General features: G+C 37.9%; 1 protein-coding gene across 1 annotated transcript in view; it reads right to left on the bottom strand.

Moving 5' to 3' along the window:
• RERE (arginine-glutamic acid dipeptide repeats) overlaps positions 1-25,762 on the bottom strand; it is a 172,303-nt gene that overhangs the window by 117,667 nt on the left and 28,874 nt on the right. The window contains exons 3-5 of the mRNA XM_026074072.1: positions 9,644-9,749; positions 7,700-7,796; positions 3,902-4,006 (exon numbers count right to left, since the gene is read on the bottom strand). Of these exons, the coding sequence (XP_025929857.1) occupies positions 3,902-4,006; positions 7,700-7,796; positions 9,644-9,749 (308 nt within the window). The remainder of the gene's footprint in view (positions 1-3,901; positions 4,007-7,699; positions 7,797-9,643; positions 9,750-25,762) is intronic.

The raw sequence follows: 25,762 nt of genomic DNA, 5'->3' as shown, positions 1-25,762 counted from the left end.
CAGAACAAGACTGATCAAATTCTCCCAGATGACACTAGTAAAGGATACCTACTCCAAACATGTTGCACCGCCTTTGCCAGCTGACTGCTTTCAAGTAAAAACACAAGCACAAAAGTATCTAGTCTTCATTTCAGCTGAACTCTCATCAAAATGCATTTCAAGCTGAAATGTATTTCAGTATCCCCCCCACCAACACACATACACTTTTTTTGGGGGGGGGTAATTTCTGTTAAGTTAGATCCAGGCTGGTAAGACCATCAGTAAAGTAGAAGTTTCAGCTTCTGAAATGGTAGAGAAATCCCATAAATTAAAAATAGAATAACCACCACAACACCAAGAAACACCTTCCCACCCTCTCAACCATTCAGCAGAGTCACCAACATGAATGTGAAAAAAGGTTCTCAGCTTTTATACTACCCTCTATTTCAGAGATAAGCTGAGACATGGACACATGGAAGTAATATGCTCCCAATGATTTTAGTAAGTGTGGTATCAGCCAGCAAGCAGAATCCAAGGAAGTTAAACATCCATTTCTCTAAATCCAGTTTGGTGTGGATTTTTTTTCATTTATTTTTAAGCAATCTGCTAATATCACTGCAAGGCACTTCAGCACCTTGGCAATACCTACTGACATGAAGTGAGGGTGCTCAGCAACTTCCATAATTGTTTCCCAAGTATACCACACAAGATGGCAGGATGAATATTTTTTTCAAACTGAATATAGCCTCCAAACAATACTTAAAATATAAATTTCAGTTATGAAATATAATTATTAGAACACTAGGAAACCACTCCGTCTTTGATAAAGCATGGGTCTCATCCTGCCATTTGTGAAACCCAAAGGTTTTAGTGGGATTCCATTGTCAGAGCAGTCCTTTCTCTGGAGAGAGATGCAAAATTCTCCCTTAACAGGGAGACCTGAGAATCCACTCGGCATGAGGGGGGAGGGGGAAAAAAAAAAAAGTTATATTAATGTATAGGTGCTCTCTCACTCAGGTCCCCTTGACAATATATCCTTTACCTTGCAAAGACTTTGATTATTTTGAAGTACTCTGCATAGAATGAATGTTCTTTCTCAGATGGCTATAAGTTTAGTGGATATATTCCACACWCTTGAGAGCAAGGAACATATTTCAGCTCTACTTACTATCTTGATTAACACTCAATTCAAGGTGATAAAACCTCAGCATCTAGCTTTAAGATTAAGCTTTTATTCCACCATCAGAATTTTCTCAGTGATGTGCAATTTACTGAAGTATATCATGTAATCATTTACCAAAATTTGTAGAACAAAACCAGCTTGATATGCTCTGTAAAGAAAAAAATTAAAACCCACAAGCTCCACTATTTTGAGACCTCAGAATGATCAACAACCATGGTTGATATAGAAAATACAGGATAAAGCATGCCTTCCTTCAGCTCTGTGTGCTCCAAGAACAAAAGGGCTTCTGCCACCACACATCCACCACACCAGGGTTTGGGGTATTTGGGGGAGGAGGGGGGGTTGGGTTTCTTTTTTGTTGTTGTTATTTAAATAGAAGACATGAAAACATAAAAAACAGATTCCCAACACAGTGAGCTTCATTTAAGAATCCTGACAAAAAAAGACTTTTCTTCAGCAGTGGAGCAAGTTAAGACAAATATACAACTATCAATTCAGTATGGGTATCTTATACTGAACACAAATCAACACTCATCAACAAAAATATATCTTTCTGGATGTAATCCACAGCTCAAGAGTGTTTGGTCTAAGAATGTATCCTATCACACATTGCACATGGTAGCAGTTAGAACCTCATCTCCAACATGCTATTACTTCAAGCTACTACTTCCATATGAACAAAACACTACGCTAGAAAAACACATCAAGTTCGAGACTAAATTTTGTTTTTTAATGACAAATTGCTAACAGTTCAGCTTGGAATGCRTTTTACAGTACTTTTACTGCAAGCCAAATAGATCTGGAATTAGGCGGTCAAAGCGCGCATTSTAACGCAGTGCCAAATATACAAAACAAAATTAGTCAAGCAGTCTAAACTCAGCTCCTTTTTCTAAACCTCCCCTGCTCCTCAAGACAAAAAGCACAGACTGAAGAGCGAGCATTTAAAGAATATGAAGAAAAACACACATTTTGAAAGCTAGCTGTTCTGAGTAATTAGCTGACCACTTTAAGTGCTTCACTTTCTCATTTCATTGATCTTTCCAGGCTCAGTGATTTTCTAATAGCCAGAAGAATTAACAGCTGCTAATTCTATGCAGAAAGTAGGTTTAAAACTGCACTGATAACTTTGACCCACACAAATGGAATTTCACAGGAGAAGTCATCCATTAAACACAGAACTTGAACACTAATACAAACAGTTCGTTTAACACTCACTCCCTCAAAATTAAAGCACATTAAAGAAAAGTGACAAAGTTAAATATGGGGTCATGTATGATGTTGAATGCCAGCAAGGTATACCACGACAAACTTAATACATGCCTCACCTTATGAGATTGCTTCAACAAAACACAAATGTTACAAAAATGTTTTAATACGTTTCAAAAATAATATCAAATTTCATGCCTTTTTCCCACAGCTCAGCACTGTATAGTAGCAAAATCACCTCATAGGGACTTGCACTGACAACACTTGCTATGAATGTAGAAGTGTTGGACTGAACCGATTAAGGGAGCTCTACCTAGTCTGATATCCTGTCTCAAACATATGGCAGTTTAACACACTTCAGAGTAAGGTACAGGAAACCTCATAAAAAGGCAATTACATAGTAATCTGCCCACACAGGGAGTTTCTTCCTAACTGCAAGCAGTTAGTGGTTGGCTATACCCTGAAGCATGAAGATTTGTATCTGTATTAAAACCTGTTTATCTACAGTGTAACAATGGATATATTTATTTTTTATATGCCTATCTAATCCCCACTTAAAATTGTGCTTGTTCTCCACAATATCTTTAGAAATCAAGTTTCACATGCTAATTATGTTTTCTGTATTGAAAGAAACAATACAACTTTCAGAGGGCACAGTCCTTGCTGAGCACTGCGATGAGTTATTAATCTTTTACTATTTACTAGTGCTCATAGAAATAGGCCCCTAGACAGCAAACTCTTCAAGTCTTAGCAAGAAACACAGCTAGAATTTGCAAAGCATTCTTTGTGTTTACAAAGCTATCCAAATGACAAAATAAAAGTTAGTGTTTGGACTTTTAAAATAATGAAGATACAGTCTAGTATCAGCTTTGCTTTGTGAAGACAGCTGATAAAAAGTGGTTGGACAACCCTGCAGCAGATTCAAAGAACTCTATGAAATGAAAGAGCATGTTGAACATACCTTCTTCAAACATGCATTCATTTCAAAGTTCTTTCTGTGCATCTACTTTGCTTTAGCCAATGAAGCATAAAGTAGGAACTGTTGATAAAGGAGCCCATACAGGCATTTACACATGAAAGCATGAACTTACACATTCCTAAGAAATTAAACAGAAAGTCTGTGTCAATAAAATTTCAACATTGCTTACTAGAAGATATGTATGATGTGTGTAAGAATTATTTTAAGGAGCGTGCATTTAACCAGTGAGGCAGTTAAGAATTCCTGCTAATGTTTGGAACCTTAAAAAAAAGAAAGAAAAAACACAGTTCTGAAAACCTACTTTAAAGTAGTATATTATTTACCCAGAAATGCAACTGAATGTCATCACTCACTGTAGAAGTTTGTCATCTACTGTTAGTGTTTCTTTTATACATACTCAGCCAGAACATGTAAGCTTCTCTCTCACATTCCCTCCTACCCCCCTTTCTATCAGAATCATACTTGATTTTAACTTCTCTTCCCTTTGACAGTTTTCCTGTTCTTACAGGCTCATATCTGTGGTAAAGCTTGTCTTTAAAAGTCACTTCACTTACCTTGTCTCTGGATTATAGCCCAGTATGTAGAAAAATGAATCCACTCGGGCTTTAAACTCTCTAGCAGCAAATATGTCAGAGAAATGGGAGATATTACACTTCCCTCTGAAAGAAAGAGGGAAAATGGTATTAGAATTCTATCTTGGATAACAGCTATTTTAATTAAATGCCACTCTATTTTGGGTAAAAGCCACATAGCATCCTTGCGCTTTTACAAATGTCTAAAACTTCACGGATACAAGCCTTTTACACAAACATCCATATAGATTCTTCCTGTAGTGGCAACAGAAGAATATGCAGTTACAGTGAAGGTCTCAGATGGTATTTTACAAACATTTGATTTGTATTCAGTCAGTATACATTCCTGAGGAGCTCCAAATTAAGTAGATACGCTAATAAACAATCCTTAAAATATCTTATTTTCAAAGTTTTTATGGTCCTTTTACAGCTAAGTCTTTAAGGAAGCTTTGAAAATTCTACTGTTCTAACTACTTGGAAAGTCAACTTTTTATTTAGAAAGGTAAGGAAAATACTATTCTTAATCAGCAACCTCATGAGGTTAGCAAGCATATTTGGCACTTCAGATGTTAAGTTTTTCTAACAACTCAAAGATTGTTTTGACACTTTCACACCAAGAAAGTTATGCTCACTGTATGTTTTTAGCAAGACTGCAATCCTAACAATGGAAATTCCAAACGTGGAAGAGCAAAAGTTTCTTCTATTCTGTGTTTTAGATGCATAAAACACTCCAACAAAAAGAGGAGGGGATTTATCAGGTTTATTCTACTATATATTATTATTCTTTTTTAATATAGTTTATCAAGTCATTATCCTTAAAGATGAGAATGAAGATTAACTACAAGAAGTTGTATCTGATTTCCTCAGCAGTTTGTTGAACTGTTAGCACGCAACAAGTGCTCATAAGCATTCTGAAATTCGATGCATAATGGTTTATAGTAGCCAAATAAACCAGAAGAGGGCAGAGACAAATGGCCAGACAGCTGAAGAGTTAGGGCTTTTTATGTAAAGCTGATGCAAGAAGAAGAGGAAGAAAAAAAAAAACCACAAGATTTTGTTCTTTTGCAGTATGCCAAGCTTTCTGTTATTAATACAGACAGCAACTCTTTTCAACTGTATTTACTGAATAGTATTTACTATTATAAACTAGCTGCTGTTGGGCATATTTAATATTGAAAAAAAGGTTTGCCATTCTTGGATAAAATTGAACGAAAGGTGCTATTTCTATCAAACCACAATGAAGAAGAATATTTCTCAACAGAGCTTAGAATCACGGCATACTGGAGAAACAAAAGTAGAAAGCTGACCAAGATGCTCGGCCTGCTTCCCCTCCTGATCTTTTCTTGGTAATACACTCCAAAAGGTCTCATCATTCAACAGTAGCTAAGAACGACTTTGTCTTGTAACATAAATCTCTTATACACAACATCCACTTCAACAAGTAAGGAAAAAACACTAGAAGGACTAGTAAAGTGAGCAAAGTTGCTGACTGATTTTCCTGTGAGAACAATCTGGTTATCCTGTGAGCTGAGGCTGCATAACATCCCTATGGTTGTCTAATTCTCAGACAATTGCCTTTCTGGCAAAAGGCAAAGCAACACTGGATTTTGTGCAGGTCATGCTGGATTGTAATTGAATGTTAACAAGGTCTGTAATTGAGACCACACACAGAAATACTGAAATAAACTTGTTCACTAATACTCATTTTATCCTTGTTGCATGAACATCATTTCATCATAAAAAAAGAAAAAAAGAAGAAAGGAGCATTTGTTCTGATATTTCACATGAAATTCTCCTTTTAGAATAATTCTAAGGAGAAAAAGATTTAACTACTTTTCAGTAATTCAACTGATGATTGTTAATAAATGTTGTCCAGATTAGCTTGTATTATCTAGATTGATGAAAACAATACATCTTGTTCAGAGCATTTCAGACAAGCAGTACTTTATATCACAACTATAAAGCTCTACCACATATGTAAAAAGGCCATGATTTATTACACGCTTCCATAAGGATCTGTAAGTATCTTCTATTTAGCTTTTTCCACTGGTTAGAGCAGAAGATTGGAAGTTACAATCACTGGCTTTGTTTCCTAGTTTGTCATCAACTTGCTGTATGACCAGAGCCATTTGTTAATAAAGGGCATAGTAATAATCTGATTTAATAATAAATTAGAATTCCAAGTTAACCATCCTTTCAGATATTCCAATGTATCTTGCCTACTCTATGGTCTCAACCAAACTGTAAGAACATCACAGGCAACCGTCCTTGTGCCTTGCACACTGAAAATTACCAACAGGCATTAACCACAATTATTGAGAAAAGAATCAGCAAAAAGAATATATTCTAATCTTCACCTTGAAAAAGTATAGTCTCCCAACTATCAGCATTTGTAAAGACTATCTACAAGACATTATCCTATAAGAATTATCAAAAACATGAAAACCCCATAATGGACAGTAAAACTGTACTCCAACAAACTGCAACCAAAGAGTGATCTAAAAGCACCTRTGGCGTGCATTGCCAAACAAAAATGGCAGATAAAACAGATGGAGAAAGTGATCCGTTTAGTATTTCAGCTACTTTGACTCTTTTTGGAAGGGGAGAGGAGAAAGTTATTTTTTAGTTTGCTTGGTATATGCACACATTCGATTTTTATGTTTTCTTTAAAGAAGAGAACAGCAAAGATGCAGAAGAGACGAGTTATAATACTCCCAGGGAAAATTCCATACACGTGGTTCAGTCTCTCAGTGTTTAAGCTGACAACTAGATTTCCAAGACTGGTTCCATCAAGACTGCCAACCTCCTGTTAGCTTGTTATCTACTTTCTAAACATGTCAATTTAAAATGGGAAACTCAGAAAAGGCACTGTGGAATTTCATGAGGAGATTACAGCACAGTATGGAGATTACAGACTCTTCCAAGTTTAATCAGAAACCCTCTAAAACCCTCTAATAAGTAAAACAACAATTTTTCCCCCCATCCTTACAACAGAATTTGCAGCTAGTTTTTCTTGAAGTAAGTGGCTTCAGCAAAGTGACTCTTAACAAAGAAAATATCTCCAGATGGTTCTAGTGAAATGCCATCTGAGCATTATTATCAGGGAGATTATTCAGTTCACATTTTGACAATACCCATGCATGCTTTGGCATGTTCAAAATCTACTCAAAAGTAATACCTCACTCTTTCTATTTGAAAACATTTTAAAGTAATGGTGTCTCCCCTCAACCTGGTCAAAGGTTACCATTAAGTTAAAAACTTAGTGGGTAAAGAGAGCATCAACCCCCCAGGGAAGGGCAGATAGTCCAGAGACCAACACAAGGGTCCATCACCTCCTGGTTGTACAGCTAGTTTTTAATGGTGCTTGCAGCTGAGCTTCAACAATGACAAGTGTCTCAGAGCAAAGTCTTTAATGCAATTTATCAGGGCAGCATACTAACAGTCACTTCGCAAAGAAACGTTTTTGTTAATGGTGCAATCAAACACAGAGGAGGGAAGGACAGTATTTTTGCAGGAACTAGCAATAATCTAAACTGGCAATGATGGGAACCAGTATCTTCTGAACAACATTGATTAACTGAGATTAAAATGAGGTTTTAGAATTACAGCTCCTTTTTGAATGAGAACAGATAACATAAGTTAATTACTGTATGAGATGAGGAAGAAGCTGAGCAGTATGCTAATGATCCCCACACAAGAACAGAAAAGGCACGTCTCTCAATGAGTTTTTTTTTTTCTCATCCATCTCAGAGATGCTGCATCAGATCCTCTGTAACTTACCTGAGGGCAGCAGCGTGGTAAGTATCGACATAATCTGAAATGAAGAGCTCTCGATTCTTGATAACTGGGTCTGTAATAACAAGCTCTCGTCCAGAGTCTGCCAGAAAGCAAAACACAAAAAAGATCCCCACCAACACATTAGCTGCAGTCTGAAAGCATCTACCTTTGCTATTTTACAGGTATTTTACAGGTCAAAGTCTGARGACGTTTCTTAGATATACATTTCCCAATGTTAACACTACACAAACACTAATATTGAATATTATTAAATAGTGCTTTCTGTGACAGAGGATGCAATAACATCTAAGCACTTAAAATATTAATGATGTATTTACATTGCCTGTAAGGTATAGTAATAACATGACCTCCATTTTACACACTAATACCAGCAGGAATTTTCCTTTGCTACATCTGAAGAACTGTGCTGAAAAGAAAGCTTTTCTAGAGGTACAACTGATGACATCTCATCTGCAAGGATGTTCTTTTAACCTCTCACTGCTGTTTTTAATGCCCACTGTGCCATCAGTGGCACTCTTTACAGGCTAGACTTCTGTCAGGTAAGTTCACGACTTCTTTGTTTGTTTGTTTTTATTTTGTTTTGTTTTTTGTTTGTTTTGTTTTGTTACCTTGACTGTCAGTTTTCACAATAAAGCCAGAAATATGAGTTTCTTCCAGGACTATTTCATAGAGAAGACTTTTTTTTTTTCCGCTCTCCTGACAACATTGACAACTAGAAGTTCCCTCCCATCTGAAAGGAATTGAGTAAATTAATTTATTGCTAACTTTAGGTTTCTGGGTGGTGGTTTTTTGTTTTTTGTTTTTTTTTTTAATTTAGCATATTTAATTTCAAACTTTCAACAAAATCTTGACAGTGCTAACTGCTCAGTGCTCTGATTTTGAGATAAATATTGGTATTCATGTTTAAAAACAGAAAATTAATTCTCAGTGTTAATTAAAAACCTGGAAGACAACTTCTTCTGTTACTTCTTTAAAATCCCATTACAGAATACAAAAATACTTTTCCACGTGGACAAGAGCATCACATTAAAAAGCTGCCATATTATCAAAAATGCTCACTTTTTTGACATTGTGCCTATAATCCCATTGTTAGAAGTTTCCAATAAACTAGTGAGTGAAATACTAGATTTATGCAGCTTATGCTAAAAGCACAAGCAAAATTGTTCTTAATGTCCCCAAAAACAAGAAAGTATGCATAGCTTTACTATCATGCAGCAAAAAGTTGCTGTGTTCCAAAAGCATCAACTTTTGTCGTCACAATTCACCTCCAAATACCTTCAGAATTTTAACAGTTGCCTCACAGAAATTCCCAGGCAGTAAGAGTAGAGGCAAATAGTATGCCTCCCCTAGGGCAAGAGACAAATCATACTGGAATATTTATTAGAGTTTCTTTCCCTACTACTCTTAAAGCCAAGACCACACTAGTTCTTGCAAAGAGAAAGGGAGAAATTCAGGTAAGGGTGCTTAAATTACATCGCTTACTGCAATATTAATCGCAGTGAGCAGTCACATGTGCAAAGCACAGCTAAAAGACTCTCCTGTAAAAATGGGAGTCCTCATGATAGTATGTCAAAATCATGAAAAAATAGAAGAGATTCACAATTTAGACAACTTGGTCTTCAAAGGGTCCAAAATGCCTACAAAGGATCCAATGTTATTTTCTCTCTCAATAAGACATTGGTATAATACACCATAGTATTTAAATCATACCTGAAATGCATCTGATTATAGCTATGGTTACAGGACATACACTAGTTAAAACAAGCAAGATATAAGAAAACCCCTCATCCACCTTCCAAAATACTGTTCTCATCAACAGTCCTTGCTCGACATCTCTACACAAAAGTGTCCTTGTCTTCCGGACTGCTAAAACTTCAAAATCAGAGTACAAGTAAAGAAGGCCTTACTCTACGGAGCCTAACTTACCATTCTCATTGTGTCTGTCCTGAACCAAATGCTGATAGACTGAATCTGGGACTTCAGACTGGCGATAGTACCATTTGACATTCATAAGGAGATGGTCCCGTTTACTCTGAAAAAGAAGGTCTAAAGGCATTACTAAAAAGGAAATCAGACCACAGCTGACACAATCTTCCAAAGCACAGAATACTTTTTCACACTGAAGAAAGCCTGAGGTGAGACCCAAAAGGGAGGTGATATTTCTGTGACAATGAAACAAGGGCAATGTGCTAATGGCAGGATGACTTTCAAACTAAACAAAGACAACACGAACCTACTCTATTTTCATGCAGTTGTATCTCTACATTTGACCAGCAAATACTAACATATTCATTCACAAAAACCTTTACCAAGAAAAGAAGGGCAGGGATCAGCAAAGGATTGGAAATATTAGCCTCGTATGAAATCCTCTTAGTCATCTAGTTTCTACAAGCAAAACAATTTTAGCCAGATACAAGGGGAGGGAAAAAGAAAGAGAATACCAATAAAAGCATAAATTCAATGCAACAGTTTAACAGTTGTAAACCAACAGATCCCAGATTTTTCCCTGAGGACAGATGGCTTCAGACATCATAATGCTAAAGGTTYCTTATTACATTCTTTTACACAAAGGAATGGGATGCTGCATTTTAATCCCAATAATTATAGGCTTTGATTGCTCATGTACCTTGCATAAAGGCAAAAGTGAGATTTACACAAAACTGTATCTTCCTGAAGCACTGCTCCTACATTTGAGAATCCAGCTACCACTTACCCTTCCTGAGAAGGGAACTGAAGCATATATACCACTTTAAAGGAGTTTTTTTTAGATCAGGTTATTACACAGAGCCTCTTCAAAACCCTTAGTAGTCAATTCTTTCCACTACTCTGAAACACTTGAAGAAACAGCGGAAGGAGGAAGGCCTGAAGGGATATTAACATTCTTTAGGAATGAGGCAACCGCAAGCACTGCTTGGTTTTCTGCACAACAGTTCTCTAGCCACTTCTAAGATTGCCCTTAAAACGTTTACATTTAAAAGTTAAGTCACAAGTTATTGGACCAGAAAGTTCTTACCATCTTTCCTGTCCACACCAGCCTAATTATTACAGCAGTGTCTCCCATTTCTGTCTAATAAAAAACATGCAAATCTTTCCATTCAATGCATTTCTTGAAGTCTTTGATTAAAAACACGTGTAATACTGCAAGAAAACTGCTAGTGGCAGCATTGTGCCAGAAAAGTTTAACTAATCCAGCACTACCCACATGTTATGTGCTGAATGCTCAGAAAAACATTCAAGAACATACTAAACGTATCTGTGTTGTATAGGAGAAATCTGGATTTAAGTTTTGAAAAAAACAAAGATAAACTTGTCTAATGCATTTAAAAAAACAAACAGGCAAGAAAGTCTTGAGAGGCAACAAGGATTTCTGTCTGTTGTACCAAAAAAGGTGGTTGCAGACTAACTCTGTTACCCTGAAATAAAGTGCTGTGCCTCTCAGTCTTTATGAATCATCTCTCTGAATACTGAAAAGAGAAAAAATAATTGTGGGTCTAAATGTTTTGCTGCTGTCTTGCTAAGAGTTTGTTTCTCTTGGTGCTAACAAGACCTGCACACAGCACYGGGGGGTAATGTTAACCCAGCACTAGCATTTCTCTGCCAATTCTCTGCATTTCTTAGCTGAGAGGGGAAGCACTCTCCTTGTGTTACAAAGCCCTGGGAGCACTGAGAAGCACTTTCTGTGGYGCTGAAACCACTCACTCCTAACAATATGTACGGAAAGTTTACAACAAACATCGCAAGAGCTGAGGCAGTCTTCAGTTCTCTCGGTTTGTTCCSCTGAGCCTGCTCTCCTTCACATGGCACAGCACTCCACAGAGCACTCGTGCCTGTGTATAGACAACCATGAAGAAGGAAGACTACAAAATACRGTACTTAATTGCTTTTTGTGTTGCTTTTGAATGGCAAGTGACATCTACAGAAGGCAGGGGGGAAAAAAAGGAAGACTAGAAATCTGTGCTGTGCACTGGTAGGGAAGGTGCCTACAAGTGCTCAGTTACAAACCAAGTCATCAAAAGTCTGAACAACAATCAGCCACCGATAGGAGAGTTTTGAGCAAAGAAAAGGAAGAAAATAAATAAATAAATAAATCCAAGACACCATTTCTTGGTGCACAAAAGAGCTAGTCACGGAGGGGACAAAGGTAGCAAGCGAAGAATGAATGGCCTCAGACACGTATCTGGCATTATAGTGGCTACAAGAGGACTGTTTTGCAGAAAAACATCTGGAAGAGCAACAGTGCTGTGTGAAGCTATATCATTCATATATGCATATGTTGAGACCCTATCACAACAAAAAGGGAGGGAGCAAGGGAAGGATCAAAACTGTCACAAATTTTCACTGTCTCAGCATTCAAATACAGAGCTGAAAGTTGGGAGGTCAGAGCTGTGTTCTGAACTGGGCCAAGACTGTAAAGGAGACGGTGATGCAATCACTTTAAATTCTCTCTCTCAGTTTCTTACCATACCATAGAACAGCACAGGGCTTTTGGCAGCACTGGGATGAGGCTATCAACACTAATAAAGCATTTTGATGCACCTGAATAAAGTTGTTAGTGGGTGGAAGGGAGGTTTTTCACTTGCTGCCATAACAGACCATCTCATTCTCTGCCTGCCTCCCAAAAGACCCTCCCAGTGTGTCATTCAGTCAACACGGAGAGAAGTCTCTGCTTATTCCTACATACCAGTGCTCCTGCAAACTTCTCTGCAAACATCCCCTCACTTTTAATGCCTAAGTTTCCACACACACATACATATGTGTATACATGTGTGTGTACATATATACACACACGTGCATGCATATGCAAGCAGGGGCTTGCACAAGAACTTATTAGGAATATTAACGCATTAAATTGCTCTGAAAGGTCAAGTATTAGCTGTTCTGAAGTACTTTATCACCCCGCCATTCAAAAATCCTGTCCTTTAGGAAGGCATGACATCTGCACTTAGACTGGGGCTTTTTGCTAGTTCAAGCATTTTATTTTGATAGGGACATAGTCATTTCCCATTCTGAAACTTTGGTTTCAGACTCACAGAATGCCTTAGTGGCTCCCCTTACTGTTTCCTCCCAGAGGCCAGCAGCTCCTCTGCACAGTGTCAGAGAACAACAACATCACCTTCTCCCCAAATCAGATTCACAATCAGGAAGAACACGGGGAACGAGATTGAATTTCAGGAGGCTGGCTGAATCTAAACTTCCCAGGGAAATGATGAATTGCCCTACACTGCAACCTGCCAACAGATTTCAGGAATGGTATTGACTTCTTTAGGCTGATCATTTAGTTGCGAGGCCTTGTCAGAGAGGAAGATTACAAAGAAAAAGAAATTACAAAGGTTTTGTACTGCAGAAAATCACCTTTTCTTTCATTGTGTTCCAAAGAAAGCAATGTATTTTTAAAAACTAAGGAGAAAGAAGATGAAGGCAGAATTAGAACTGCAATGAATAATTAAAACAATGGACTATCACTCCAAATAGGGTATATCAGCATAGATTCGAAGACACTGGCCACAGTATATACCAACTTCCTATGCTTTTAATTTCTAAAAATAAACTTTTGCAATAGGCATTTTAAATGAACTCTAAAAACAGGAAAAGATGGACATGGCTAAATCAAACATATGCATCTTATGAACTATCAGTCAGACTAATCATACATCTTCTTTCAAAGTGGAAGGCAGCAAATGCTCCACAATGCTGACTTGCTGCTTTTCATCATTCCAGTCATACAATGCACATACATGGCACAGCTTCGTTCCTCTGTACGTAAGGAACGCAGCAACGAAAATGCTGCCATTTACAGCCGAGGTGTGCAAGCAACCAGCTACATACGAGTCTCTAGACAACTGATGCAACTGAAAATATGCTGCCATACTAATATGGTGCAATTTGTGCTCTGCTGATATCAGTTGTTGTTGGTTCTTTTTCAAACACAATCACAGCTCCTTTCAAAAACCTCTTGTTACTATAATTGCTGCTTTTTGTCCAATTAATTTAAAAGCTTCATCTTGAAAAGTATTTTCTGCACCTGTTCTCCAATAGGCATTACTTTGGGTTGTTTTTAACCTGAAATTTCAATCTTCCTAAAAAATACAGTGTCTGCCAGAATTTTGTTCTTCACGTTTTCATCCTCCTTTGCACAGAAATTCCTAGACATGCTATTTTGTCAGCCAACTTTCTAAATATGTGTACGTCATTTACAGAGTAGACTATACTCCGAGGTGTCAAGACACCACGATAAAAAAAAAAAAAAACACACCCACATGCACACAAAAGAGCAAGTGTCCCCTAGTTAATGAAGTGTTACATTTTTTACACCTTTCCATCTGAAAACTGCAAATTGCCACATGTYAAATGCAGACTTTCAGAAATCACAGAAATGGCAAGTGCTTTGAAGTGTCTTTCTGTTGGCTCAAAAAGATTCCCTGTGCTACTAAACTCCGTTCTCCTCTTTAAAGAAAATACTGTCTACTGCTGCAATACCCTAAAAGCACTTGTTTGGGGGTGGTGGTGTTTTTCTTTTTAAACCAAGAATCAGTTTTAGACATCCAACAAGAATTAGATAAAATCTGTAAATGTATTAAAGCATTCCAGTTCACAAACACCTCAACTTCCATCAAAATAGGAGCCCCTCGAAAGAAGAAAAAGAAGGGTGGAGGGGGAAGTGTTGCAGGCCCTCTTACACAGCCTTGAAAATAAAGAAGTTACTGCACATTACAATTTGCATCTTAAGAGATCTAACAGTCTCTTCCCAGGGTTATAACTAAATTGTGCAAACAGTCACAGATGTCCTGCAGATTCTCTCAGAGGGGTTTAAGCAGTATCCTTCATTACTTGCCCTATTTAGATAGCATGTTAAATCACAACTAGCTTTGGAAGCAATATAACAAATGCTGGAGATGACAGATGGGCACACTGAAGTCAGCGAGCAGTAGCTATTTCAAAGAAAAACACAAAAAGGAAAAGGAAGTCTTTTACTTGCAAATATGTTTTCAACAATGAAATTTTTCTCTCGGAAAATAAAGTCAGGTGATTAATTCTAGGCTAACGGATTTCTTTGTGTTATTTTAATAGYATGTTAAATATTTAAACAGTCTTTCCACTGTTCAAAATAAACGCCTTATACATTGCAACACAGAAGCTCTGGCCCCACAAAGCCAGTTTTCAAATGGACATTATATTTTGTTATTAACAATTACAAATTAGCCCACTCCTTTGGGGCGGTTTGTCCCTGAAAAAAGAATTACTCTTTGTTTCAACCAGTTCTAATTATGCTCCAAAGGACAGAATTAACCTGCCTCTATTAAAAGGGGGGTAGATTTTACTTGCTCCACTGCCTGACCCCCCTGCCCCATGCTGAATTGTGACCCATATCTTTCCTCCTGCTGTGGAAGGATCCATTTTAACATTTATTAATTTTCAAAGGCAGGGGGGAATCAAGAACAGTCTTACTAGACGACCTGAAAAAAGGTGTGTAGAGGGGAACAGTGAAGCAATCAGGACCTAATAGATATGGCAAGGATCTTTCTTCTTCCCAGTTCTCAGGATACCTTTTTGTAAGCTGTTTTCTGACTGAATAATAAGAACAGCTGTTTGTAAGCCAAGAAAATCCAGCTCAAAAATACAGAGGTCATTACTACAAATAAAGTATGCTATTTTTGTGGCTTGTTTATGCATACTAACAGATATCTAAATTAATTCTCACAGACACAATAGTATTGTCAAAAGTGAGAGCTATCAATATTCAGCGAGCAATAAAAATGTTAAATAAGACCATTAAATGTAGCAATAGGCTGTTTAATCCTCCCTGCCCCTCAAATACAACAGCCCAAGAAGGCAGTCCTTTTGGCTCCCGTCCTCTCACCCTGCGCCAACACAAAGACTGCAACCTTTAAACCTGTTAGCGTTATCTAATGACTATTCCATCTACAAGAGCTTTTCTAATAGAAACATGCCTTGATGGCTTATCTCAGAGCACAAGGCAGGCCACAAAGAACCGCCGGCTTGATTGAGCGCAGTAATGGAAGGCAGGAAATGAGAAGGCTTGGTTAAGTCACGGATAATCGATCAGTGTATTCAGTGAAGTGTGAGCTGAGCTGGGAATAAGCTGCTTGGGGTATCAAATATTGCTGCTTCCAGGGTAAAGCCCTRTTTCTGTGCTCTGTGCAGGAGAAAGAATAATTTATTGACAAAACAATATAGGATTTTTTTTTCCACAATGTCTTGCTCTTGACATTTTGTGACTGTTTACAGGAAAAATTCCTCTTATGCCCCCCTTCTCCACAAGTTTAACAGATGAAACTGCTTTTGGAAGTCACAAAACCACTTCAATATGCTGGAAATTAATTCAGTCTTGTGCACAAATAACTCTCAGATGCAAAACAAATATATCACACTCTCCTTTTCTTCTCCTGAATTTCCAACTTTTACACTCACAGATGCATACGCACATAAGCACTCCTGTGCTTTCAGGGGTGGGCCTGGCCCAAAGACCATGCAAGAAATGCAGCCCTCACAGCAAGTCTGCTTTGATGAGAACATTTACGTTGTTCTTTATCCCTACTCCAGTTTCTACAAAGTTTATGGCAAAACCGTTTACAAACAAAGGCAAAAATGTTACACAATATGGACAGGTTGTCTGTAAACAGTTACTTCCTATACAAGGAGAGGAGAAAAGCACCCAAGTCCCATAAATGTATCTGTAAATCTCAACCTACCTTCATATATACACATAGCTACGCATAAAAGTCAGCAGTTTGCTCAAATCTTAAAACAATTGTAAGTGTGGGCCTTTCTTTGTAAAACCAAAGATTTTAGTCTTAATCTTAAAATAGGATTCACTACAATCTACACAGCTATGTTTCGTGCRATATGGGGAGAGACACATAGCCAGAACATAAGGATCCAGCTACCAAGGCTCAAGCCTTTTTGGCATGCTAGGCACTACGTTACTTATCAGCATGTTAATTTATATTAGCTGCTGAATGTTGTCTTCTAGTCTGGGTGATTCAGCTTACAGCTGCTAGACTGTCTTAAAACACTACATTTTTCAGATCACGAGAAGAACTGTACTAGACTTGCTATAATGCCATTGCCTGAAGACTGGCTCTGTAGCGCATATGATGGACGAAGAATAATTCTGGTGACGAGAACCAGGGAAAGACGCATCAGAAATAATGCAACAAATAGCACTAAATGGCTGTATTAGCTTTCAGAGCCTAGAGCACTCCCTTAGTGAATTCAACGGTAAAGTTTGTCCCAGAAGAATGTAGGTTAGCACTGAATTTCACTGTACTCCAATCAGATTAACTTCTAAGGCAAAACTCAGGGATTTCTGAGTTATCTTAAAGAAACTGAATGCATTCCTGGCCTACAACCTGGCCTACCCCCCAAAAAGTAAACTTTTATGAAACTAATATGGAACTAATATGGAATAAAAGTTACCTATCAGCTCTTAGTTTTATTTAGTGCCATCATAAATCTTCCCTCAATTTCTGCTTTCCAGATGTCCCAAAAAAATCTTGAAATGCTTTAGTGCCCGAAATACACTGGGCCAAAAATGTCAAAAAAGCCATGGCCAGCTCCTGTCACTCAACAGCTGATACACTATTAGTTCAAACAAAGACAATCAGTATCATCCAGAATCCAGACCCAGCTGCACCAGACTTTGCCAGCAAAATGAGAACGCTGGATTCGTTCATCATCTTCTGCAGACACCTCAACTACTCAGCCACCAAGCAGAGAAGTGCTTGCAAACTTAGAGGTTATAACCCCATTTGGATCTTTAAATGGAGGGTGTTAGACGCTAACACCTTGCAAGGTAGCCAAATACCATTCCACGGAAATGGTATCACAAAGGAAGAGAGTTTTGCACTCCTAAAATGGCGTTTTGGAGATAAGTTAATCCCCTCCAACATACTGACAAGAAGTTCATCCTCAGAGCTAGTTATTGCCAGCTAGAAGCAGATACTACTTGGAGCACATACTCCTTCGCACCTTCATTCCCCTCTTCTGCTATTGTTTTGAAAAACAAAATAACGTCCTCCAATTATTTGCTTCCAAATGAACTGCCAAAGGGGCATGTGTCAGCCGTTCCCCTCAACGCACTGTGGCTGGCATCGATTATGCCGAGTGCCAGCAACAGGATTTCAGTCTGTGCATGCTGGTGGATTGGGGACTGTATACAAGGAAAGGCAACACAAGGAATAAATCAAAATACCAACAAAATTCATTAGGCAAATCGTCATTCCTCCCCAGGAGCTAAGCCCAAATGTAACAATAGCTTTTAATAAGAGACTTACCATGAACCAAATAAAAACTAAGCCTTTTTTTTTTTTCCAGCCTTGAAAAAATGCTAGAAAGCAACTGCAGAACTGCAGAAGTGTTTCAAGTATTTAATTCTATGCTATGCCCTTTTCCTTTCCCCTATTTCAAAACCTAGCTGGTTATTAAGGCCTTCAGTTGGTTATATATAGCTATAGAGCTCACAGAAAAAGTGCAATTAAGTTCTATGGTTAACTAAAAAAATGTTTAGCCTGAAGATGCACTAAGAAAGTACATCTTAGAGTAAGCTCTTAGTTATCTATCTTTTCAGCAATCAACAACCATCTCCTGTGTTTGTAACTAGATGAAAAAAGGGATACAACTGGGACCAAATGAGAAACTACTCTATACAGCCTTCTACCAAAATTCCTGAGACAATTTCTTCCTCACCTACGACACTCAAAATTAATCCCACTTTCCCTACTTTTATCTGGTGGTGACGCAGACATAGAGGACCATAAAGCAAGCTTAACATCCCTCAATATGCCAAACACCAGTGATATATATCTATATATACACACACACAGTCACAGATTTTCCACAGTTGAATAATCCACAAAACAGAACTGRAAAGAGCCCAACTCAGGTAGAAACGAACACTACTCATTTCAGGTAATAACCAGACAAGATTTCTGTATTTAAAACACATTACAGTATTTCTTCTATAAACTTTCCAGCTTTATTAGAAACAAAGCTGTTTAGTATGCCCAGATCTAGTGAGTCACCCATTTTTGTATAAATGAGTAAATATAGCAACACTCTTAAAACTCCAGTGCAACTCTAAGTGACAGAAGGATTTCATCTTATGGAAAAAAAGCAGTTATACTTAAAAACTGACTTGCTTAAAATAAAACTATCATAAGGTCTTTCATGAAGGTTATGGGTCATTGCTTACTATATCATTTAATCCCTTTGTGGTATCTTTCTGCTCTGTTTCCCTTTTATGTTCTTTGAATCCCATCTGTGGTTCACAGCGTCAGATGAGCTGAGCAAAAACAAAGTAACCACACTATTACAGTGTACAACTATCCACGAACAAGCCTGTTTAATTATAGCTGACAGGGCTAGAAAACAGTGTCCACCCTCTTTCCCCCCCCTCCCCTCTCAGGAAAGCATCTTTAGCACAAACAGCTGTCCCTTAGACTGCTCCTTTCTTGGAGAAAATAAGCAGCTGTCTACACCAGCAGATCCCAACCATTTAAGTGCATATATATTTCAAATATATGACATGAAACCTGTGCAAATCAACCTGGTTAGTCTGTGCCGCTTCCGTGAAGGTCCAAGATCAGGCCACTGTCCATCGCCTCTGAAACCCCTCGCAGAGGGGAGCAGAGACCAGACGCACTCAGCACCTGTGGACAATCAGCTGGGTCCATCCAGGCTTACTGTTTTCGTTTTTTGCAAGCCACTTCTCGATGTGATACCCACAAGACATTATATCAGACTCATGCTGAAAAATCTTCACAACATACCAAGCTGTCACTTTTCTATATGTACATATAAGATATGGTACATAATTCAACTTTGTTGCACAAAAACACAGATGAAGCAGCAGTGAGATGCTGCCACATCTCAATTATTATTTCTACAAATATCATGAAAGCTGCATACAAAAAAAATGGGGGTGAGGATTCATTAATAGACTGTAATTAAAATCACTACTACAGAAAGCAGTAAGCACTATTTTTGATCACAGTATTTCTGTTCACGTTTGCCGCTTCCACAAACTCCACTTTGATTACAGATTATGTCTTTCTCACCAAAAGAAATTTGGCAGCAAGCTGCTGACACAGTATTGATAGCGACCCTCCTTAACACAGTGGCTTATTAGCATTTCTATCGCTGCACTGCACACGATACGCATTGTAAATCAAATACACTCTGTGTCAAGCACAATAAGCAAACAGTTACCTAACAACTAATGGTATTACAAATGCATTTAACTTATCATTGAATATATGCTCTGGTAATTAAATTCCATTAAGGTTTTTTAAGTATTAACCTAAAGAAAAGCAATACTGAAATGAAGATACCATTCAGACTACACCTGACATTTGCCATTAAATGTCATTTTTAGTATACAGCTCAAATCTAATTGCTGAGCCACAGTTTCTATCGCTACCATTAAAACAAGCGGCACACAGCAGTGGGACTGTTTGAAGCCAGCATATACAGTTTAAATAGATCTCTCACCTTTTAAATATCAAGGGGCCACATTTTCTTGAAACGCTCACTAAGGGGTTTGCCTTTTAACAAAGAGATAGCAAGAGCTGAAAGGATAAAACAATCCCCAGTTTACTCTGCAAACCCAGTGCAGAGTTCGAACAGTCATATATGGTTGTTAAAATATCACCTAGTAGCCAGGGGAATTTTACGGCAGAGGAAAAATTAAAACGATTCCACAAACTGGTCTGCTTTTGTAGCAAGCTAGGTTTTAAAATTAGAAAAGAGAAGAAAAAGCAAAGACTACTGATCAGCAAAATCCTGCAACTTGGCTATTTCACCACAAAACCAAGTGCTTTTACAATGAGAAAACAAAGTATTTAGAAAATAAATGCCTGCAAAGTAAATGCTTCCTTGTGCAGCTTCCTAGAGGATGTAAACATCTGCTAATGAAATAAACGGTCAGTTACTTAAGTGTTTACATCCTCTAAAAAGCTGCACATAGCATATACTGTATTGTAGAAAAAGCTAGTATTTTAAGCCAGAAAAACCTCAATTTTCCACACTTGTGTTTCATGAATTAGGGTGTTCAGAGATTGGCTGATAAGCACGGTCATGATTTGGCCTTAATTAGAAACATCAGTAATTATTGTGAAGCAAACCAGAGCAAATATTCAAGAAAATGGAAAAACAGCCTTAAACAATTTTCTGGTTTAAGACGACRTGACTCTCTTACTACGCAGGGAATTTCTAATGCAGGTTGTTGCTATCTGTTGCCATATCAGTAGCTGGCATTAGCAGCACACAACTTTATATTTTTCCTTGTATTTATATGTAAATCAGTACTAAATAAACATACCCCAAACCAGGTCCACAGGCTGCAATCTAATCTAAACCAGTAGATTGGAAAGATGGCCTCCATTCATCTGGAAATAGCTAGATACTGAAAAYGCTAAAATCAGAAATAACTACACTGGAGAGCAAAATGGACGTGTTTACTTGCTATAAAAGGAAAATGCTCAAAGGAAAAGTTGGGAGAAACAGAAAAAGGAAAAAACCTTTTCTCAAGTGCTAAAAGCCATGTGTGAGCATACAGACAACTAAGAATATCCACAAGAAAAGGAATCATCTGAACAAAGATATATACTTTTTTTAAACACATAGTACGTATCTGGGCCATCCTCATTCAAATTAATATTAAAGTGAACACAGACAGCCAAGCTGATACATGAGACTAAGGCTAATTATCTGTCTTGGGCAATATAATCTTTACAAAGCCATGACTTTAATAAATAAGATACCAAGAGCTTCCATTTAAAACAATAAAGGTGTGATTTCAGTCAGAGACACCCAGAAGTAAAATGCTTTCAGACCAACTAGTAGTTCTATAAACTATTCAGTTCCCCCACAGAATTCAAATTAATTTACTTCATTATTGGATGCATTGGATGGAACCCATCTTTCCCCAATGCAAGTGCTCTTGATTCAGAAACCAGCATGTATTGCTGCTCTAAGTTTATATCTTTCCCATCGTTCTGCACATGAGGGGTTATACTAAGCTTCTCATCAGAGCCAATTTTTAAAGACTTATTGAAAACAACAGGACACCTGATTAAGAATTCTGTGTGCAACCATTGCCTATAATTGCAGGAACAGGCAGAGTACCTTACAAAATAGAAACAATTCACATAAAAAAACCCTAACCAAGTGTTACTAAAACTTTTATTAAGAAAACKTGTAAAACCTTATTTGACTGTGTTAGAGATAGCTTGTTATTTAGATCACAGTTTTCCTTTACCAGATACGATTTTCTCAGCATGACTTGAAAAAAATTGTCTTGAAAGCCATCAACTTAGTGCTTGATAATACTTAACAGGAGACAAATTTGAAAAAAAGGAAGAAAAAAAAGGTTAGAGACTATCTAAATATGAGTAGAYGCTTCCCTCTCGCCCCCCTTTTGATGCCTGCATTAAAGGGAGAAGCCCACTTAAATCGATATTGAAGGAGCATATATTTAATTTTGAGAAGCTTGTGCAGCTGTCTTCAGTTTTGGCCACACCATCTCTGCTGCGACTTCTGCCATCCCAGGACACAGACCGTGGGCCCCAATGCTGTGAGACTTGCAAGAACGCTGCCAGGCTGGATGGGTCTGCCTATGTTACTGGGAGGAGGAGGGAAATAAGAGTGCTAGTTCACAGGGAGCCTGACCGTAAACAGATGGAGCCACCTGAGTAGTCATTACCTTAGAAAATTTAAATAATATATATGCACTGACACAAACTACACTATGACAAGCTGTTTTCCAGCATTCAAATTAATGAAAGCTAGTGTACACAAATTATAGGACAAGTGATTGCAAATGAGTACAATAATACAGTGTACTATATAAACAATTACATAAATCTTAAATATAATTTAATATTATCCCAATTTAAATATTTACTATGCAGTTAATGTTTTCCAGATGCAGGCATGCTCCAAACATGCTCTCAGCTTCCTGCTTTCCTGGCCTAATGTTTTTGCTAATAGCACCCTTGGTTTAATCACCTTTCTGCATTAGGCATCAAAATGCAGACATTAAACACCAACCAAAGCTACTGTATTAGCCACCCGCTTCAGCATCAAAACCAGGCAACGTGTGAGGAGGGAGTACATCCAAARGACATGCCCAGCCTAATCACAAGCGAAGATGAGGCAGGAGGCAGGATTACACCAAGTAGCAGGTTACACTGGAGGACTGCAGAGTCATGACAGCTGCAGTTTTCAGATGAAAGATTTATGATGATATTTTACCACAGTTCATGGAATTTTGCACTTCAGAGGGTGAAGTGTTTAGCTTAGAGGCCCAAACTGCTTCAAAACTCAAAAAGACTAGAAGAATGTTCTGAGGGCCCAGAAGAGCACATACAAACAGCATCTGAAATCAGTATATACTTATCAAAAATGTCCTCACAACTTACACAGAGAAACACACAGAGAAACACTCAATCACAGCCTACACTGGCCATACCAACGTCCTTCGACTGTGATCGCAATATAGGGAGCAAGAATTCCTGGATTTATGAGCAATTTTAATACAAATATGTAAAACACTACAACACATCAGGACGGAAAACAAACACCTTGAAATAATAGCTTCTTTGGGGGGAAACATTTTTCTCAATCTTGTCAGCGACAGACACTGAAAAGCATCCAGAGGACTAACTTTCTGCATAGATTTCTTGATATGCATTGCACGCGTTGTCTGATACTATATATTATGCACCTTCTTTCTGTCTCGCTAGGTCCTGAGGTTCAGACATATCAAAGCAGCTAAAGCACCTAATTGGTTTTTTTAAACATGAAGAATATGAAAGCACATACTGAAGCTGGCCCTTGTTAGCAGGCCCATTTCTGTCTCTTTAAACTCAAAGAGAGTAATTCCCTTGAAAATTGTCACAGCATTTTGGTGATCCATAAAGAGGAAGTTCAACAGCCCTCAGTCACTAATCATAACTACAGTAGATACAGAGCATAAATTATGTTTTTTTATTTCACAGTGGTGAATTATGTTTATTCTTTTATCTTAATCATGCGATTCTTTCTATAAATGAAACATTCCAGCCATGTTTGCAGCCAGTAGGGTGCAAACAGCTGCAATTCTCTTCTCTAAAGTGATAATCCTAGTATTGATGTTCAGTCTCCTTCCCTTTCTCCAAGGTTATGTTTAAATCCCATCTTAACCGTTCTGTCTACTGCCTTTTTGTATATATGACAAACATACAAAYGCCACCTTTATCGCTGTTCCTGCTGCACGGTTACCTGTAAATAGCCTGGTAAAACTGCCAGGTGGCCTTACTCTAACCAAGAACCTTGTGCAAACATGAAAGCACTGCTGTATAGACAAAGTTGCATTGTAGGATTTCCTTGTATACTCTTAAACATTTTGTGAAGGTGCATATTGCATTCTAAGCCATAAACATGGGATAAAGATTCCTAGGATGTTCACTCACTGTAGCTCAGTGTGTAGCACTCACATTAGCTTTCCTACCAAAATAAGGAAATGGAGCATAAAAGCGTGAGGGCAGTCAGGTATTATTAGACTATTTGAAAAAAGTCTCTGAATCAGACATCAACTGGAATTCTCTGATACCAAACCACAGCAGAAGGGATGAATCATTACCTCCCCCCATCTCATCAGTATGAGACATGGCCAGCAACAACACCTTTAAAATTCAGTGTCATACGGAATTAAATTCATTATTTGACCTGCCAAAACCCTCACACTGACTGTGACTAGTAATGAGTCCACTTCATGGAAATCATAACTGCGAAAGAGAGCGTTCAGCACAGTACAAATAGMTAGCTATGAAATCCGGAAGACCAAGACCCAAAAGTTCAACAGCCCTAGTGATGTGTTTGATATAAGAGGAAAGGGATTTGTAAATAGAACAGTCTTTTTTTACAGCTGGTCAAATCTTACTTCACAATGCCCTGGGTCAGAGCCTGCTGCACYGGTCATTAGGCTGATTCCAACCCTTGTGCCAGCAAAGAGCCCATATACATCCTGAGATTATGAGATATTAACCACAACTGCCATCTTTTGTGTTAAAATGACAAGAACTTCCAAAGAGCTCCATGACACCAGGTTGAATTTAGGGGGCCTCTTTTACCTCTCTTCACCYTTCTAATATTCCCAATATGTTTATTGACCTGAAGAACAAAACTTATCTGGGCAATGGCAAAGAAGGTTATGMAAATCATAAAAAGCATACTGATAACCAAAAGAGAGATACATCTATACAATTGTGTTATCCCCACTTTACCTGCAAGCAACAAATTAGTAAAAAGACGTATTTGAGTATCAGCGTGCATTTGGAAAGAGAAGATGATCCCTTCCAATTTTATCACCTATAACTAGGTTTTGACACAAAGGTTAAAAAAAAACTTCCTAGGATGCTTATAAAGCACTATTCCTTTTAACCAATGAAGCTTTAATATGGTAAGTACCTGACACACCACAAATTCACAATGAAAAGATTACTCCTTTTATTGTTCATAAAATGTACAGCATACCTGGAAATCACTGGTCCAAACAATTATAAATTGTCAAATAGGTTAATCATAGGAGGCGTCTCATACTGAGAAGGGCATGAGAATAATTTTCTTGCCTTACCATTAAGTTTTGTCAGAAATCTTGTCTTGAGGCAATCAACTTTATTTCCAGCAAGTGAAGTTAGCACTGCTCCTGAGAGGAAAGCAACTTGGTATTTGCTGCAGTTTGACATATAGTTTAGTAAAGTCTTGTTAAAAATGCCACCTTTCCAAAAAAGAGTTACACCATGTCCATGTGAAGACTGACATTATATGAGTCTGACACATTTCAGATTAGTTCCTAACACTGTCTTATACCGGCRGGATGACAGCCACCTGGGTTTGATGGCAAGCAAAGAAGGGTATGATGGCAACAGGGAGAGCTCAATAGARAAAGGGCTCATCTTCTGACCCAACACCTTTGTGGCGACAGGAGATAACCTTTCCAAAAGCAGCCACCATGCCAACAGCATGAGGGTTGTTGGTTTTGGC

The sequence above is a fragment of the Apteryx rowi genome, unplaced genomic scaffold (genome assembly GCF_003343035.1).
Source record: "Apteryx rowi isolate R43461 unplaced genomic scaffold, aptRow1 scaffold_38, whole genome shotgun sequence".
In the NCBI taxonomy this organism is placed as follows: domain Eukaryota; kingdom Metazoa; phylum Chordata; class Aves; order Apterygiformes; family Apterygidae; genus Apteryx; species Apteryx rowi.
This window is presented reverse-complemented; position numbering and strand designations above follow the sequence as displayed.